General features: G+C 46.8%; 2 protein-coding genes and 1 non-coding gene across 3 annotated transcripts; 2 read left to right on the forward strand and 1 right to left on the reverse strand.

Moving 5' to 3' along the window:
- Positions 1-2,257: 2,257 nt before the first annotated feature.
- LOC147114445 (histone H2A type 2-C-like) lies at positions 2,258-2,714 on the forward strand. Its single transcript, XM_085992082.1, has one exon. The coding sequence runs from the start codon at positions 2,258-2,260 to the stop codon at positions 2,645-2,647; it is 390 nt and encodes a 129-aa protein (XP_085848208.1). The 3' UTR covers positions 2,648-2,714.
- A 742-nt stretch (positions 2,715-3,456) lies between these two features.
- LOC147114446 (histone H3) lies at positions 3,457-3,915 on the reverse strand. The gene has a single exon (XM_085992083.1). The coding sequence runs from the start codon at positions 3,900-3,902 to the stop codon at positions 3,492-3,494; it is 411 nt and encodes a 136-aa protein (XP_085848209.1). The 5' UTR covers positions 3,903-3,915; the 3' UTR covers positions 3,457-3,491.
- A 13,393-nt stretch (positions 3,916-17,308) lies between these two features.
- On the forward strand, positions 17,309-17,380 carry trnag-ucc (transfer RNA glycine (anticodon UCC)). Its single transcript has one exon. It is a non-coding gene; the product is annotated as a tRNA-Gly (tRNA).
- Positions 17,381-20,058: the final 2,678 nt, after the last annotated feature.

The following is a 20,058-nucleotide window of genomic DNA, read 5'->3' on the forward strand; positions in this document are numbered from 1 at the left end:
GGATAGGGTGGGATATGTGTTGGTGTAGGGGTTCCGGGGATTGGGAGGGATATGTGTCGGTGCAGGCTTGATGGGCCGAAATGGCCTCTATCTGTACTGTGAGGTTTCTGTGATTTCTGTGATTTCTGTGACTACACTCAGTACCAGAGAGTGACAGATCCAGAATTAATCTTAGACATGCACACCATCCCAGTGAATGACAGATACAGACTGAATCTCAAACTCGCACATCCCAGTGACAGACAGATACAGAATTAATATCACACACACGTACAGTACCAGAGAATGACAGATTCCGAATGAATCCCAACACTGACACACGGTACCAGAGTCTGACGGATACAGATGGAATCCCACACTGACACATGGTATCAGTGACGGACAGGAAACGAATGGATCCCACACTCACATACTGTAACAGAGACTGAGATTGAGAATGATTCCCACACTTACATAAATCACCAGAGACTGAATAATACAGAAATATTCCAATAAACAAACTCACAGTACTAGAGACTGTCAGATATTGAACTAAAGTGGCGGAGACCACAGCGCAAGACGTGAATATAGTGCACTGGTTGGAGGAAGTACATCTAAATTGCTGTCTCGTCCGGAAGAAGTGCTTGGGACCCTGGATAATGGTCTGGGAAATGGTGAATGGACAGATGCTCTTGCAATGACCTTTCTGACTGCAGGGGGCGTGCTGGTGACAAAAGCTCAATCTGATTGGATACATAAAGAAGCCAATCAGAGCGATGCAGAACAATGGAATTTCACATCATTCTTCACCAGCCAATCACAACCATTGCCTTCACGCATCCCTCATTAGCATAGGACTGTGGGGGCTGCCTATTTATTCCGAGCGCGGAGCGGGTTTGCGCCATTTTGTTCCTGAATTCGAGTTTGAGAATGGTTGATGAAAAGAAAACAGTTGCCAAGAAGGGCGCCAAGAACACGGTCACTAAACCGGCAGCGAAGGGCGGCAAGAAGCGCAGAAAGTCGAGGAAGGAAAGTTACTCCATCTACATCTACAAAGTGATGAAGCAGGTTCACCCCGACACCGGCATCTCCTCAAAAGCCATGGGCATCATGAACTCGTTTGTGAACGATATTTTCGAGCGCATCGCGAGTGATGCTTCCCGCCTGGCCCATTACAACAAGCGGAGCACCATCAGCTCCCGGGAGATCCAGACCGCCGTGCGCCTGCTGCTGCCCGGGGAGCTGGCCAAGCACGCCGTGTCGGAAGGGACAAAGGCGGTGACCAAATACACCAGCTCCAAGTAAAACTGCACGCTGTCCTGAAAGAACAAACCCAAAACACAACGGCTCTTTTAAGTGCCAGCCACAACCTCTCTGAAAGAGCTACACAAACGTATCTCCCTTTAGGCTCAATTTACTGTAATTATTTCCTTAACAAGTGTGTTTGAGAACGTTTTAATTTCCAGCTGTAGATTTAGTTTTGTCTTTTCAGATAAGCAGTTTCACTGACCGGATCGACCTTAGTGCCCTAACCCTTTACTCTCAGACCCGTTCACTTGCAGCGCCTTCCGACGAATTAAAAGCTTGTTTTCGAGAGGAGACTCTAATTTCATTCACCTCAATCTCTATAAAAACATTTTCATTTTTTCAATGCCAGTTGTGGTCAATCATTTTATTAACCCGAGAATTCCTGCATTGTAACAACCCTGAATGGGGGTTCTTGGAGACCAGAACGGGGTCAGTTTGATCATTCTGTCCATCTTCTCTTCTCACAGCAGGACACCCAGATCTAGTTTCACTCCTGCAGCAGCGCCCGTGCAAAGGATCGATCGATAATCTGAATCCTCACTTTTACAAAGATTGAGCAGGAATGTGTCCCGTTACAGAATCAATGGGGATTTAATCCCGCCCGTGAAGTTTCGATATTGAACCCGGAATCAATCCTGATTGTAACAGCCTAGAATTTGCACGGATGAGATGGAATAAGACACAAGGAATTATTTGGAACTCCTTGGCTATGAGTAAATTTATTCAGGAAAATATTGGCGGGCTTTTTGAAATTAAAAAATCGTTGGCTGTCTGACTGTTGAGGCAGTTATTTCCGCCCTGTTTTGATTGGCGGGAAAAGCAGACTGTGATTGGTCACCGGAAAGCACCAATGAAATTCACCACAGAGCGACCAATCACAAGTACGCTCTCTGCATTCCTCCAGAAGGCATAAGAAGGGCAGATATGGGAGGAGATTTTCATTCTTTCTTTCAAGGATTGAATTGTGGAAATGTCTGGAAGAGGAAAAACCGGCGGTAAAGCTCGGGCCAAAGCCAAGTCTCGCTCATCCCGGGCCGGACTGCAGTTCCCTGTGGGCCGTGTTCACAGGCTCCTGCGAAAGGGCAACTACGCTGAGCGTGTGGGTGCCGGAGCCCCGGTCTACATGGCTGCTGTGCTCGAGTATCTGACCGCTGAAATCCTGGAGCTGGCCGGCAACGCGGCCCGCGACAACAAGAAGACCCGCATCATCCCCAGACACCTTCAGCTGGCCATCCGCAATGACGAGGAGCTCAACAAGCTGCTGGGAAAGGTGACCATCGCTCAGGGCGGGGTGCTGCCTAATATCCAGGCCGTGCTGCTGCCCAAGAAAACCAGCACTGCCAGCTCCAAGAGCAAGTAAAGCGGACAAGATTCAATCTAATAACCCAAAGGCTCTTTTCAGAGCCACCCATTTTATCTGTGAAAGAGCTGGTTACTGTTCAAACATTTTCGGCTATAAACAGGACACTGTCGAGCATGTAGAAATCTAGATCTACAAACACTAGCGGGCTTGCTGTGAGCGAATATTCAGATCGGTGATTCAATATAGAGAAGGTCTGGCTTCAGAGTAAAACAAAACACACGGAACCCGAACGTGAGACCGGCACTCAATGAACATGTTGGGAGAGCCGAATATGAACGGATGTTTAGAACCGAGTAGAAAGTGAGTGAGCGGTGGATGGGCTTACCGTTCGTTATTGGGACAATAATTCCATAGGGAGAAATATATACATCCGGAACCATACAAACATGTCCCCTTTTAATTGGCAGAATCGAACCAGAATTGGAGCTCTGGTTAATTTAAAATATTTCCAATAGTAACTAAAGTTCCCGCCTGTCCCCGCATTAAGAGCTGGCTTTAAAGGTGAGAGTCAGACTTCAGGCACCTCGTTTTCTCGGATCTATCCCAGTATGTGAAGTTGGATCAATTTACTATCAGAAATGAGTTTCCGACTCACACTGGGCGAGTTCATTCAGTCTATTGGGCAGCTCACTCACATTTCAACCTAGATCATAAACGCACCCTTCAGATATTCACTGCCCCCACTATAAATCCCCAGTTACATTAACACAAGACCTGCACGGTGTGTGCACAGACCTATTTGCCTTGCGCCGATCGCAGCTCTTTCCTTTGCTGATTTGGTGGCTCTTAAAAGAGCCGTTGTTGTATCTGGTGCTATAGTCTGGAGCCGGGCAGAGTGAGTTTAGGCGCGCTCCCCGCGGATGCGGCGAGCCAGCTGGATATCTTTGGGCATGATGGTGACTCGCTTGGCGTGGATAGCGCACAGGTTGGTGTCCTCAAAGAGCCCCACCAGGTAAGCCTCGCTAGCCTCCTGCAGGGCCATGACGGCCGAGCTCTGGAAACGCAGGTCGGTCTTGAAGTCCTGAGCGATCTCCCGCACCAGGCGCTGGAAGGGCAGTTTGCGGATCAGCAGCTCGGTGGATTTCTGGTAGCGGCGGATCTCCCTCAGAGCCACAGTGCCGGGTCTGTACCGATGGGGCTTCTTTACTCCGCCCGTAGCTGGAGCGCTCTTCCGGGCCGCTTTGGTCGCCAGCTGTTTGCGAGGAGCTTTGCCTCCGGTCGATTTGCGCGCTGTCTGCTTGGTCCTGGCCATTTTCTGAACCGATTTCAGCACAATCTGGAACACACAGACTGTTAATGCGGAATCTGCTGTGTGTCCGCCTTGTTATACTCAGTGAGGGACCGCCCCGAGCATTGATTGGCTGGAGACCGGCGCCCAGACCCTTTAATCCCAATTCTGACCAGTCAATGAAACGCTGGACTCTCAGACCCCGATTGGCTGAGCTGGGATTAATCGCCCATTTCAAAACGCCCGCCAATTTTAGTGCAGGAAATAACCGTTTTGACACAAATCAATTTTATTCTGCACAAATTGAAAGGATAATTGCCGGAATCATTGAAGGTTTTAAATGTACCTTCTTGGGCTTGGTGCTTTAGGGCCCTTCTCCCTCTGGGTTGTTGATGCTGACAGGAGCGGGGAAAGGGACCCGCGCCAATCTCCCGCTCTTCCACTCGATTCCTCTCACCTCTCCTCTCCAGCCCATTAAGAATTTCCCTCCGCCCGTCCCATTGTGAGGTTAGCCGCCGCTTTCAGGGGAGAGGATCAGAAATCAGTCGCTTCTCTCTGTCCCCGTGGAGCCTGTGAGAAGGGCTTGGCCAATAATCTGTCATTCGGGAACTGTGCAGTGAGAGATCTGATACTCGGCACATTTTAGATTGCTGAATGGAGATTTATTGCCGCCGGTTACAGTTCAGAGGCTGACAAATTAAACCTGTTCATAGAACAGCGCAAGGAATGTGTGACGGTGAACGCAGAATAACAGAACGAAGGCCCGACCAGCCTGCTGATTATTACAATTATAATCATTACAGTACAAGACAATGAACAAATGTATAGATGTGATGTGGCTTTTCACTGAGGAGAGAATGTGCCGTCTGGGCAAATAAACCTCTCTCGAACCTTGGTGCAACCGAAAGCTAAATTCGGAAATTCCAAAATCCACAACGCAGCGCAATCCGTTTCTAATATTTCTGGCTACAATCTATTTCTGACCACAATCTAACCCCGCTCCCGTCGCAAGGTCACTGCTCTCTCTGTGAGGCGTTGGGTGGCTCTTAGAAGAGCCTTTGTGTTGTGTTTGGTAAAAAGAGTCGAGTTGTTCAGCCGCCGAATCCATAGAGAGTGCGGCCCTGCCTTTTCAGAGCGTACACCACATCCATGGCAGTGACCGTCTTACGCTTGGCGTGCTCAGTGTAGGTGACCGCATCCCTGATCACATTCTCCAGGAAAACCTTCAGCACCCCGCGGGTCTCCTCGTAGATCAGACCCGAGATCCGCTTGACACCGCCACGGCGAGCCAGGCGGCGGATGGCTGGTTTGGTGATGCCCTGGATGTTGTCACGGAGCACTTTACGGTGCCGCTTGGCTCCGCCTTTGCCCAGTCCTTTGCCTCCTTTACCGCGTCCAGTCATGATGATTCTTCAGTCAAATTTCTGCTGAATGAAAAACGAAAGCCTTCTGGCTGCTCTTATATACAGCCGACTCCGACCTGACTGAGAAAGCGCAGAGTGAGAGAGGCGGGGAGGGGAGGACACAGAGTGAGAGATTGAACAGAGAGAGCGGGAGGGGAGGAGACAATTTCAAGAGTGACAGACAGAGCAGAGAGCGGCCTCTGATCTTCCAGCTCCACCTCCAGCTTTCTGCAACCGCCAATTTCAAACCGTTTATCGACAGGAGAACCGAAACCCAGCGCTCCGCACAAACCCTTACAGACTCGGACTTTATATTCAAGGGTTTCCTGAAGCCAGAAGCTTTTTAAATAAGGTCCTGTTACAATTAACTATCAGTAATATTCCCGCCTTGTCCCTTCGATCACAAGTCATCCCGTCTCCTTCCATGTCAATCTCTGACCTTATTCCACCTCCCCACACAGACGGGTTCAGCAGTTTACAAACACTTTATTCCAGGTGATTTGGAGAATCTCATGTGTTGGGGTTTGAGTTGTGACGCGGGGTATCTCCGCCAGTGTCACCGTCTCACAGAGACTCTCACCTTGAACCTGTGAACCCCTGAAAATGACCATAACCTGAGACTGGAGCCCAACACCCCCCAATTAGAGTGATGCCCGGCCCGGACATCCCATTCTCTGTGTTTTATTGCAGACACTGGGGCAGGGGTGGATGCAGCGAATGTCAGCGAGTCACCAGGGAGCCGCGGTTCATTTGAAATGATTTCAATCGGGAATCTGAGCCCGGCCCCGGGACATGGATCTTCTGATTCCGTGATCAGCTCTTTTTGGAAGGACGTGGGTGGCTCTGAGAAGAGCCTTTGGGTTCAGATGTTTACAAGTTGTTCTTTTTATTTTCTTTTGGGCGCTGCTTTCTGAGGCTTTGCTGATTTGGGCTTGGCCTTGGGTTTTTCCACCTTCTTGGCCGCCTTCAGCATTCCGCCTCTGGCCTCCTTGGGGCTCTTGGGCTTCTTCGCCGCCGCCTTCTTCCCAGCCGCCGCTTTCGCTGTCTTTTTTGACGTCGCTGCATTCATGGTGAGCGTTTTCTTGGCTGCTGGTTTCTTGGCTGGAGATTTCTTGGCTGCTGGTTTCTTGGCTGCAGATTACTTGGCTGCTGGTTTCTTCACCTTCTTTCCCTCTTTCCGCTGGGATTCCTTCTTAGCGAGCCTGAAGGAGCCCGCGGCGCCCGTGCCCTTGGTCTGCTCCAGGAAGCCGTTTTCCACTTTCCTCTTGATACTTAAATTGATCAGTGAACGCTGCCTCAGCACATCGACGCCGTTGGCAGCCAGAGCCTTCTTTATCGCCGCCAGGGACATCTCCTTGCGATCGCTGCCACTCGCCACAACCTTGAGGATCTGTTCGCCCAACGTGGGACCGGCAGGCTTGGAGCGGGGAGCCGCCTTCTTCTTCTTGCTGGGAGCCTTAGTTTGAGCGGCAGCGGCAGGAGGAGCTGTTTCGGCGGCTGCGGTCTCAGTCATGTCCGCGACTCTGTCGAAAATCTCTCTGACAGTCAGAGCTGGGTCAGAAATGAGACGAGAGGCGGCGGCACAGAGCAACTTATAGGCAGCGAGCGGACGGGGCGGAGACATCCTGCTGTCAGCTCCCGGCCCCTCCAGCCTCTCTGTGTTTCTCTGTCCTTATTAACTCTCCGATTCCAATTAAACTCGGGCACTCCACATTCCCAGACTGGCCTCTTTCTGTCTGGAAGACGGGGATGATTGCTGTCGAGAAAGTTTCATCAGAATTCAAGACAACAATTTCGATTTAAAGCCCTTTCATTGCTGCACTGATCGCGCTCTCTCACCCAATCGCGGAAATGTTCGCTGTTTGTCGGCTGAAATTTGAAATCAACTAAAACTTCACGTTTAATTCCCACTTCAGGGCTGAGCAGGGGAGCAGGGCGATCCTATGACAGGGAAATCTTTAAATTTTACACAAGATGGTCTCTGAAATCCGGCGATGGGAGCGGACACACAAACACAGTGACATTAGTCTAACCCACCCGCCCCTTTAACACACTCGCTGACACAATGTTCACTCTGCTCATTCACAGCACAATCTGTTCCCAGATTTACAGTTCACAGGACAGGTTTTCCTCTCCGCTCGGCCTGTGCTGCCGATTCTCGGGGTTAGTTGCAGTTTCCCTGCTCAGTCAGTGTTAAACACTCTGAGGCCGGCGCTCCTCAGAGTGTCTGTTCCCCAGATTCAGGGGCAGGAGCCAATCACAGCTCTGGCTGTGTTCACCCATATCTGGTTTGAAGGTATTATATTGTTCGCAGGCAGAAATATGTTTGATTTATATGAAAATAGAAATGATGATCTCACCGCCCCTCTAGCCTCTCTCTGTCTCTCTCCGAAATTGAGGAACAGAACAGAGCAACTGGTGTCCTGTGCATTCCATTCTCAACACCCAGAGACAGCAACCAGAGAGAGAGGCAGAGAGACTGTATCAGTCTTAATGTTCGTACTCTGAGCCAGGCGGTCCACGCACTCTCTGTTACCGAGATTTAGGGGCAGGAACGTGTCACAGTTTGGCTGTGTCGAGTCTGGCCTGCTTTTAGATCTTAGTACTATTCACAGAAATAGTGAGACATTCTGTTCACCACACATACCCTGAACTCGGTTTCAATAGAGCGAAAACGGAGAGGTTCAGCTTCGATCCAGATATAACAGGCAGGGCTGGGGGATAGAGGGACTGAGGATTGATCCTGTACACAAGGCACAGAGACAGACACAGGGGGTGACAGTCACACAGGCTCGGGAACTTGACTGGTATCTGTCGCCTACTCACCCAGCGGAGACAGGCAGAGACGGATTAAACTCCCCACTCACCAGCAGTTCAGTATCAGAGATTGACAGAGCCTGTTCCTCCCCATCCTTCCATACAGTATGGGGAAACAAATCGCTCAAAGGGACAGGATTCGCGTCGCTCTCACACTCACCGGCAGCAACTGACGTGTGTCCAGTGTCGCTTCCTCCTCTCCTAATATCTCCTTATCTGTTTCGGTGACAATGTTTCTTTGATAACGCTCCTGTCAAGATCATTGGGACGATTTATTCATTTAAATGTGCTTTATAAGTTCAAGCTGTTGTTGCTGTTGCTTCTTTTAATTTGCCTCAGGAGAGAGGTCTGAGCATGCGTGATAAACACTTGCCTTCTCCTCCCCCTCTCCAGCACAGTGTTTAAAGCGACAGGAAGGGCCCTGCGAGCTCCCCTCCCCCAGCTCTGCCAGCGGGGACCGTTTCCTCTGTGCTCGGCTAATGATCGCTGAACACATCAGGGAGCGGAGATATCACGGGCCCGAGTAAGGGAGCAAACAGCAGCCTCCTCACAGCAGCTCGTCGCACTGGGACTGTTCAGCGGCATTCGGGGATGTTTGTACGAGACAGATTGAAGCAGGAAATATTTCCAGAACATGGAGTGAGTGGGGGAAGGGAGAGGCCATTCTCAGGCTGTGTGTGTACAGTGTAAGTTAACATAGAAAGTAAATCACCTCGCTCTTTCAAATCATTGCTGCTTTAGTTCACAAAGTGCATCTATTGCGGGCACCAGGTGAGAAGTGTGAAAGAACACATTTCAAAAATCGGTTATTTTGTTTCGATGCATTGAGTTCTCCAGAACCGTGTTGCTGGTGATTAGGAGATACAGAGTCGCACTTCAGGTACATCAGGATCCGCGCTCTGTGGCATTCTGTTAACTGCACAGGCCCTCAACTCGGTTTCTATAGACTCATAGTCATAGATTTATAACGGCACAGAAGGAATCCGTTCGGCCCATCGAGTCCATGCCGACTCTCTGTAGAGCAATCCAGTCAGTCCCATTCCCCCGCTCTATCCCCGTAGCCCTGCAAGTGTATTTCCCTCAAGTGCCTATCCAGTCTCCCCTTGAACACATTTAGTGTCTCCGCTTCCACCACTTCCGTCGGCAGCGAGTTCCAGGTCCTCACCACTCGCTGCATAAAAACAAATTTCCTCACACCCAACCCCCCCATATCTTTTGCCCAAAACCTTAATTCTGTGTTCCCTGGTCCTTGTACCATCAAGTAGTGGGAACAGCCTTTCTCCATCTAGCCTATTCAAACACGTCATAATCTTGTACACCTCTATCAAATCACCCCTCAACTTCCTTTGCTCTAATAAAAACAAATCCAGCTTCTCCAACCTTTCCTTTTAGCTAAGATCCCCCCCTCCCCAGAACTATTCTGGTCAATCTCCTCTGCACCCACTCAAGGGCCTTCACATCCTTCCTAAAGTGTGGTGACCAGAACTTAACGCAATACTCCAGTTGTGGCCTAACCAGTGCTTTATAAAGTTTCAACATAACATCTCTACTTTTGTACTCAATATCTCTATTTATGAAGCCCAAGATCGCATATACTTTCCTAACCACTGTCTCACTATGTCCTGCCACCTTCAGGGACCTATGCACATTAACTCCCAGGCTCTTCTGTCCCTGCACACTCTTTAAAACTGCCATTAAGTGTATATTTCCTCTCCCTGTTCCTTCTGCCAAAATGCATCATCTCACACGTCTCTGTATTAAGTTCTATCTGCCACTTGTCTGTCAATTCTGCTAGCCTTTCTGTGTCCTGTTGCAGTCGATGGTCACTGCCTGCCTCACCCCCAAGTTTGGTGTCATCTGCAAATTTAGAAATGCAACTTTGTATTCCAATATCCAGGTTATTTATATGGATCAAAAAAGCAGTGGCCACAGCACTGTACCTTGGGGAACACTACTGTCTACCATCCTCCAGTCTGAAAAACAGACATTTACCACAACTCGCTGTTTTCTGTCCTTAGACTGAAAACAATTGTTTGTACAGCCCAGGTGCCTGTGGTTATATTCCAGGAAGCCATCCAGAAATTCATAGGTAGTCCCATGGGAATGGGAGATATAAACCTGGCATGTTTTAGAAATGCAACTTTGTATTCCAATATCCAGGTTATTTATAAGTATCAAAAAAGCAGTGGCCACAGCACTGTACCTTGCGGAACACTACTGTCCACCATCCTCCAGTCCTAGTGCGAGCAAGCACTGAGTGCGAGTCATCAAATAGTGCTGTGAGTTTGGGTAAGTGTGAGAGTTCTTTAATTGTTATTTCTCTTTAAATCATTCTTGATAAGATTACATAAGCAGTTTAAGTAAAGGGGAAAAGTTAAATATTTGGGATTCTGTTCGTTTAAGAAGAGTAAAACAAGGTTACATTGCAGTAGCAGTAAATTGGCACAGCAGGCAGTGGAAACCAGTTTTCTAACCAATCAGCAGGGGTGACTCATTTGGCTGTAAACAAACAAACAGTATAAAAAGACCAGTCATAGTGCGAGACATCAAACAGTGCTGTGAGTTTGGGTAAGTGTGAGTTAGGGTAAGTGGGGTGTTAGGACTCTTTTCAAACTTTAACTCTGTGGGTTGTAGTTAATAAGGCCTTTCTGGTGCAGAGTGACTGTTGGTAAACCATTTAACTGGTGTAACTAGATGGATTGATTTAATTTAAATCCAATTAATTAAAGGGGATACTAGCATCTATAATCGGGCACAGGGTGTCCATAACTAACAATAAAAAATGTAATTAATTACATAGAATGGAGCAGGTGATGTGTTAGTGTTGCGAGATGTGGGAGCCAGTGAACTCCATTGAGGCTCACGGTGATTACGTCTGTGACAAGTGTCTGCTGCTACAGGAACTCCAGCTCCGTGTTGATGAGCTGGAGTCTGAGCTTCAGACACTGCGACACATCAGGGAGGGGGAGAAGTACCTGGACTCTGTGTATCAGGAGGTGGTCACACCTATGAAGTTAATTAATTCAGATGTAGCCCATGGTCAGGGACAGGATGGTGTGACTACGAGGGGGGACAGGTACGGGGATCCAGGAGGTAGAGCTGGAGGAGCCGCAGCCCTTGCTCTTGTCCAACAGGTTTGAGGTTCTTACTCCGTGTGGGGACAGGAGCAGGGACTGCAGGGAGGATGAGCAACCTGGCCACAGCACCGTGGAACAGGGGGCCATTCAAGAGGGGGGAGTAAATAGAAATGTTGTAGTGGTAGGGGATAGTATTATTAGGGGGATAGATAGAGTTCTCTGCAGCCGAGAGCAAGAGTCCCGAAGGCTGTGTTGCCTACCCGGTGCCAGGGTTAAGGACATCTCCTCTGGGCTGGAAGGAAACATGCAGTGGGAGGGGGTGGGTCCAGTTGTCGTGGTCCATGTTGGTACAAACGACGTAGGTAGGACTAGGAAGTCGGTTCGTTAAAGGAGTATGAGCAGCTAGGGGTCAAATTAAAAAACAGAACCTCAAGGATAATAATCTCTGGATAATTACCTGAGCCACGAGCAAATTTGGCTAGGACAAATAAAATTAGAGAGTTAAATGCGTGGCTCAAGGACTGGTGTGGGAGAAATGGGTTTTGGCTTCCTGGGACACTGGCAGCACAACTGGGGCAGGAGGGAGCTGTTCCGTTGGGACGGGCTTCACTTGGCCAGTGCTGGGACTAGAGTCCTGGCGGATCATATAACTAGGGCTGTAGAGAGGGCTTTAAACTAACTAGTGGTGGGAGGGGGGAGGTTCCGAGAGAGCAAATAATAAAAATGACAACAGAGAAGGTCATAGACTTAGGTAGCAGTGGGGAAATAAAAACCAGAGCGTGTCAGGAAGGGGCAGAAGGTATGGAGTAAAAGGCAAAGTAATAAAAAGGGCAAAAGCAGGAACTAAGTGTCACAAAACATATTTGAAAGTTCTCTACCTGAATGCACATAGCATTCGTAACAAAATAGATGAGTTAATGGCACAAATAACTACATATGGGTATGATCTTGTGGCCATTACAGAAACATGGCTGCAGGGTGACAATGCCTGGGAATTAAACATACCAGGTTATTTAACGATCAGGAAGGACAGGCAGGAAGGAAGGGGAGGTGGGGTGGCTATGTTAATAAAGGAAGGAATCACTGTAATACAGAGAAATGATATTGGGTCAAAAGATCAGGATAATGAAACAGTTTGAGTGGAGGTAAGGAATAATAAGGAGAAAAAAACACGAGTGGGCGTAGTCTATAGGCCTCCGAACAGTTGCAACTCTGTTGGACGGAGTATGAATCAGGAAATAGTTGAGGCTTGTAATAAGGGAACATCTATAATTATGGGGGAGTTTAACTATCATATTAATTGGACAAATCAAATTGGGCAGTGCTGCCTTGAGGATGAGTTCATTGAGTGTATTAGGGAAGGGTTTCTTGAGCAGTATGTAACTGAACCGACCAGGGGGTACGCAACCTTAGGTCCTGTGTAACGAGACAGGATTAATTAAATATCCCAACACTGGACAAACAGGGGGCTATGGGGGGGGGGAGGAACTAAACAAGATCAAAATCACTAAGGAAGTGGTACTCGGTAAAATAGTGGGACTCAAGGCGGATAAATCACCTGGAACTGATGGCTTCCATCCTAGGGTCTTGAGGGAAGTGGCGGTAGGGATTGTGGATGCATTGGTAATAATTTTCCAAAGCTCCCTGGACTCAGCAAAGGTCCCGGCAGACTGGAAAACTGCTAATGTAACACCCTTATTTAAAAAGGGCAGTAGACAGAAGGCTGGAAACTATAGACCGGTTAGCCCAACATCTGTGGTAGGTAAAATTTTGGAGTCCATTATTAAGGAGACAGTAACAGGACATTTGGATAATCATAATTTAATAGGACAAAGTCAGCATGGTTTTATGAAGGGAAGTCATGTTTGACAAATTTGCTGGAGTTCTTTGAGGAAGTAACATATAGGGTGGATAAAGGGGAACCAGTGGACGTAGTGTATTTAGACTTCCAAAAGTCATTTGAAAAGGTGCCACACAAAAGATTATTGCTTAAGATAAAAAATCACGGGATTGGGGGTAATATTCTGGCATGGATAGAGGATTGTCTATCTAACAGAAGGCAGAGAGTTGGGATAAATGGTTCATTCTCAGACTGGCAATCATTAACTAGTGGTGTTCCACAGGGGTCAGTGCTGGGTCCCCAACTCTTTACAATCTATATTAACGATTTGGAGGAGGGGACCGAGTGTAACATATCAAAGTTTGCAGGTGATACTAAGATGGGAGGGAAAGTAGTGAGTGGGGAGGACATTAAAAACCTGCAAGGGGACATAGACAGGCTAAGTCAGTGGGCAGAGATTTGGCAGATGGAATTCAATACTGGCAAGTGTGAGGTTATGCACTTTGGCAGGAAAAATCGTAGAGCAAGTTATTATCTTAATGGCAAGAAACTTTAAAGTACTGAATTACAAAGGGATCTGGGGGTCCTGGTGCACGAAACTCAAAAGATTAGTATGCAGGTGCAGCAAGTGATTAAGAATGCCAATGGAATGTTGGCTTTCTTTGCTAGGGGGATAGAATATAAAAATAGGTAGGTATTGCTTCAGTTGTACAAGGTATTGGTGAGACCGCACCTGGAATACTGCATACAGTTTTGGTGTCCATACTTAAGAAAAGACATTCTTGCTCTCGAGTCAGTACAAAGAAGGTTCACTCGTTTAATCCCGGGGATGAGGGGATGGACATATGAGGAGAGGTTGAGTAGATTGGGACTCTACTCATTGGAGTTCAGAAGAATGAGAGGCGATCTTATTGAAACATATAAGATAGTGAAGGGTTTGGATCGGGTGGATGTGGGGAGGATGTTCCGGATGATGGGTGAAACTAGAACTAGGGGGCACAGTCTTAGAATAAGGGGCTGCTCTTTCAAAACTGAGATGAAGAGGAACTACTTCACTCAGAGGGTGGTAGGTCCATGGAATATGCTGCCCCAAAAAGCTGTAGAAGCTACATCATTACATAAATTTAAAACAGAAATAGACAGTTTCCTGGAAGTAAAGGGAATTAAGGGTTACGGGGAGCGGGCAGGAATTTGGACATGAGTCTAGGTTCGGATCGGACATGGCCCTGTGGGTAGCGGAGTGGGCCCAGGGGCTGTGTAACCTGATCCTGCTCCTATTTCATGTGTCTAATTCTGTTAGATTCAGGAGATGGTTCTGTGATAGTGGATTGGTGGTTAGGATCAGATCAGCCATTATCTTATTGAATGGCGGAGCAGGCTCGAGGGGCCGATTGGCCTACTCCTGCTCCTATATCTTATGTTCTTATGTGGCAATGAGGTGGATCCATTCATGGTGCAGTGCTGGATTTGTGTTGTGTCTGGATGCTGATAACTTACCATAGAACAGTCCAACACACCTGGTGTGGAGAATCTGAGACCGGCTGTATTGAGGTGCTTCCATTCATGGTCCAGTGCTGGATTTGTGTTGTGTCTGGATGCTGACAACTTACCATAGAACAGTCCTACACACCTGTCGTGGAGAATCTGAGACCCACTGTATTGCAGTGAGGTCAGACAAAGACAATGTTTGTATCGCGGTTTCCTCTCTCCAGATACTTTACTTTATTATAAAAAAACACGTTAATTATAACTTTATTTTTATATTCTACCCTCAACTGTCCATATTGTATAACCAATATTTTTCTCATATTATTATACACGAATCAAAATACTTCACTGAGCCAGAATAAAAAGTGATCTCTCCTCCATGCGGAATACAAGGAGCAGAGCAGGCAGCTCCTTCTCACACACGGTAAGTATATTATCACTCGCAGACTGACAGATTGAGAAAGAATCAAAATCACTTACTGTAACTGAGATTGACGGACAGATACAGATGAAAACCCCACTCACATACCAGACATAGACATTTACAGAGTAAAATCTACACTCCCATACTAGACACAGACAGAAAGACAGAAACTGATGCTCACATACCAGATATAGAGAGATCGGGAGTGAAATCCACAGCCACTCACCAGAAACTGGCAGGTACAGATAAAACCCAACATGCATCCCGGAGACTGACAAATACAGTCCAAAAACAGGCTTCCATAACGGAAACTGGCAGCTGCTGGTTTGAACACTTACTCATAATAGAAACTGTCTGCACTAGATCAAAAACCCTCACTCACATACCAGAGATAGACAGGTACAGAGTAAAATCCACACTCACATACCAGAAACTGACAGGTACAGAGAATCACCCACACTCACATACCAGTACCTGAGCGTTACAGCAGAAAAGCCACACTCATGTGTCAGAAATTGACAAGTAGAGTAAAACGCACAGTATTATATCAGACACTGATTGACATAGATTAAATGAACTGTCACATAACAGAGAATTACAAATCGAGGGTATAACCCATGCACACATTCCAGAGCTTGAGAAGTACAGAGTAAAGCCTCTCTTCCACACCAGAAAATAACAGGTACAAAATAAAAACCACACTTCCATACCAGAGGTGGACATGTAGAGTGAAACACACACTCTCACATCAAAACACTGACAGATACAAAGAAAAATGTTCACTCACTTACCAGAAAACAACAGGTACAGAATAAATCACAAACTCACATTCCAGATACAGACAGGTACAGCGTTAAACCCGCACTCAAATAGCAGTAAATAACAGTTGCAGAGTAAAGCCACAAACAAATGTGCTGTACCTTTCTGTGATTCTTTAAAAGGACGATATCCCGAATGAATAATTCGACTAAATTAATGCTGTGGTTTCCTCTTACAAGAGCCGTTGCTTTGCTTTATGCTTTCTCAGTGCGTTGTGAAATTTATTTGCAATGGCCACCGGCATTGTCCCTTCCGACACGCCGTGCTTGGCCAGCTCCCCGGGCAGCACCAGACTCACGGCGGTCTGGATGTGTGGACACAATCCGTACACTCCAAACTATTAGAGGTTGGTGCCATCTACTAGCCGCCAGCCAGTAGTGCAACAAGGTAACCATTCATCAAATCAAATCCAAGTCAAATCAACTTTTATTGTCATTGTTAGTGCACGAGTGTAGTACAATGAAATGTAGGCTTGCGGCTCCCGAGAGTGTACATTTAGATTAAGACATTTAAACATTCAACATACATTTGGCTTGTAATAAATTAACATAAACATAACCATAATAAAGTGCATTGGCAGATGTGCAGGCTTTGGAGTTTATTTGTGGAGTTCAGTAGGATGACAGCCCTGGGAAAGAAGCTGTTCCTAAATCTGGTCGTAAGGGTGCGAATCCATCTGTAGCGTCTCCCAGATGGCAGGAGGGTGAACAGACTGTGGTTGGGGTGGGTAGGGTCTTTGAAGATGGACCGTGACCTCCGTAAACAGCGTTTCTGGTATGTGTGCTCTATGGTCGGTAGCCGGGTGCCGGTAATGCGTGGGCAGTTTTGACTACCCACTGCAGGGCTTTCCGGTCATAGTAGCTACAGCTGCCATACCATACTGTGATACAGTTTGTCAGGATGCTTTCTATTGTGCAGCGGTAAAAGTTAGAGAGGATCAGGGGTGACAGGTTACATCCCTTCAGTAACTGTTTATATTGGAGAGAAATAAACTGAACACCTTGTTTATGTTCAGATTGAAATGATTGCAAGTGTTTTACTCATCCTGACTAAAGCTCCAAAGACCCATTGCGTGCGATCTGTAAATACAGAAGATTACATTTTAAAATTAGAGCGATGGGGGGACAGTGGTGATTGTAGCTGCTCTTTTGAGCAAATTGATTGGTGTTCGAATTCGTGGCATCGCAACCAGGCTCCAGTTGATACAGTTTAGGTCACTCTATCACAGTTTAATGCCTTCCAGCAAATGCCATTTCACTAAAATTTACAACAACAAAAATCATCGCCCATTTGCTTCTCCCATAAAAATTATTTTCAATTTATTTTTCTGGATTATTATTTATAAACTATAAAGGATTTTAAAATAATAAACGGAGTGAGGGCTCAATCCAAGCGATATAATTATTCACAGTGGCCATTTTTAATTGGAGGGAAAGTGCCTCAGCATAGTGCTGACCTTCTGATTAAAATGAGTGCTGTGTCTCTCACTTGACCCCTGCTGTGTCTCTCACTGGAGCCAAAAAAAGGATATAGTCCGTAAATATATAAATTACCATATGTGAGCGATAGTGGTATAGTGGTGAGCATAGCTGCCTTCCAAGCAGTTGACCTAGGTTCGATTCCTGGCCATCGCAACCGAGGTACTTTTAATACCCCTCGCAGGTCAGAACTGACATGTGAAACGTTGCAGCAGGATTTTAAGAGAAAAAAATGTCCATTGCAACTGACAAAATACTTTCATCTTCCATGCGTCTCCCATAGAATTAAAAAGGAATTTTAAAACAACAGTAAAAATGGTGATCAAAAAAGAGAGAAGATTTCAGGTCACAAACAGTGCTATGGATACTGCAGGGGAAGGTCATGTATTAGAGATTGACAGACACAGAACAAAACAAACACTCGGACGACAGAAACTGGCAGATACAGAGTAAAGCCCATACGCAATTACGAGTAATTGACAGGTACAGGGTGAAAACCTCTCTTCCATACCAGAAACTGGCAGGTACAATGAAAAGCCACACACAATTTAGCAGAAACTGGCAGGTAAAGAGTAAGACTCACACTCACATTTCAGAGATTGTTTCCCCTCACAGGAGAATCTAGAACTATGGGGCAAAGGCTCCGGAGAAATGACCGGCCTTTTAAGACTCAGATAAGGAGGAATTTCTTCACTCTGAGGGTTGTGAATATTTGGAATTCGCTGCCCCAAAGAGCTGTGGATGCTCAGTCGTTGATTATGTTTAAGGCTGATATAGATTCTTGTACTGCAGAGGAATTAAGGGATATCGGGAAAGGACAGGAAATCCGAGTTGAGTTCGAAGGTGAGCCATGATCTTATTGAATATCAGAGAAGGCTCGAGAGGCAGTATGACTAACCCCTGCTCGAAATTCAAATGTTCTTAGAAAGTAAAACGAATACTCACATATCATAAATATGTCTGGTACAGATAAAACTATACTAATATACCAGAGAACGACGGGTATAGAGTAGAACCCACATTCATATACCAAAGATTGACAGACACAGTGCAAAACATACACTCAGACACCAGGGATTGACAGTTAGAGTGAACCCCACATGCAATTAGCAGAAATGTATTCTGTTGATACGATACACTAAGTGCCCAAAAATCTATATATCTCAGTCTTCAATATACCCACCGACTGAGCATCCACAGCCCTCTGGGGTAGAATTGAGAGGATTCATAACCCTCCGAGTGAATGGTGTTAAGGAAGCTAAAGGGATTGAAGGTGGACAAATCCCCAGGGCCTGATAACATGCATCCTAGGGTACTGAAGGAGGTGGCCCTAGAGATAGCGGATGCACTAAGGATGATTTTTCAGAATTCATTAGACTCGGGAACAGTGCCGATGGATTGGAGGGTAGCTAACGTTACCCCACTATTCAAAAAGGGGGGTAGGGAAAAAGCAGGTAATTACAGACCTGTAAGCCTTACATCAGTTGTGGGCAAAATGCTGGAGTCCATCATTAAGGATGAAATAGCGGAGCACTTAGCAAATGGGGACAGGATAGGACAGAGTCAACATGGATTTACAAAGGGTAAATCGTGCTTGACTAATCTATTGGAATTTTTTGAGGGAGTAACTGGTAGAATAGATGGGGGAGAGCCAGTAGATGTGGTGTACCTGGACTTCCAAAAGGCCTTCGATAAGGTCCCACATAAAAGATTAGCATGGAAAATTGAGGCTCATGGGATAAAGGGGAAAGTTTTGGCGTGGATAGGGAACTGGCTGTCAGATAGAAAACAGAGAGTTGGAATAAACGGCTCATTTTCTGAATGGCAGGCAGTAACAAGTGGGGTACCACAGGGATCTGTCCTGGGCCCCCAGCTGTTCACAATTTACATTAATGACCTGGATCAGGGAGTCGGATGCAGCATTTCCAAATTTGCAGACGACACTAAACTAGGAGGGGGGGTGGGCTCAGAGGAAGAGACCAGGAAGCTCCAGAACGATTTGGACAGACTGGGCGATTGGGCGGATAAATGGCAGATGCACTATAATGTGGACAAGTGCGAAGTTATCCACCTTGGGTGCAGGAACGGGAGGGCAAATTATTATTTAAATGGCAATAGATTGGGAGAGGGGGAAGTACAGAGAGACCTGGGTGTTCTTGTACACCAGTCACTGAAGGCGAGCATGCAGGTGCAACAGGCGGTCAAGAAGGCAAACGGTATGCTGGCCTTCATAGCAAAAGGGTTAGAATACAGGAACAGGGATACCTTGCTGCAGCTGTACAGGGCACTGGTGAGACCACACCTCGAGTACTGTGTACAGTTTTGGTCGCCTCATCTGAGGAAGGATGTTCTTGCCATGGAGGGGGTGCAGCGGCGATTCACCAGGCTGATACCAGGAATGGCGGGAATGACCTATGAGGAGAGACTATGTAGTTTAGGGATGTACACACTGGAGTTTAGAAGATTGAGAGGGGACCTCATAGAAGTGTATAAAATTCTGACAGGTCTAGACAGACTGGATGCAGAAGGAATGTTTCCCTTGGCGGGTGAGAACAGAACTAGAGGACATAATTTAAGGATAAGGGCTAAACCATTTAGGACAGAGATGAGGGGGAATTTCTTCACTCAGAGAGTGGTGAACCTGTGGAACTCATTGCCACAGAGGGCAGTGTACGCCAGCTCATTAAATATATTTAAGAGGGAATTAGATATATTTCTACGGGCAAAAGGGGTTAAGGGTTACGGAGAGAAGGCGGGGACGGGATACTGAATTAAAGGATCAGCCATGATCTCATCGAATGGCGGAGCAGGCACGAAGGGCCGAATGGCCTACT

The sequence above is a fragment of the Somniosus microcephalus genome, chromosome 7 (assembly GCF_052327205.1).
Source record: "Somniosus microcephalus isolate GS21.2 chromosome 7, FLI_Smic_1.0, whole genome shotgun sequence".
NCBI lineage: Eukaryota > Metazoa > Chordata > Chondrichthyes > Squaliformes > Somniosidae > Somniosus > Somniosus microcephalus.

Excerpts from the sequence above, each read along its gene's own strand:
- LOC147114446 (XM_085992083.1), bottom strand. The coding sequence starts at position 3,902 with ATGGCCAGGACCAAGCAGACAGCGCGCAAATCGACCGGAGGCAAAGCT.
- LOC147114445 (XM_085992082.1), top strand. The coding sequence starts at position 2,258 with ATGTCTGGAAGAGGAAAAACCGGCGGTAAAGCTCGGGCCAAAGCCAAG.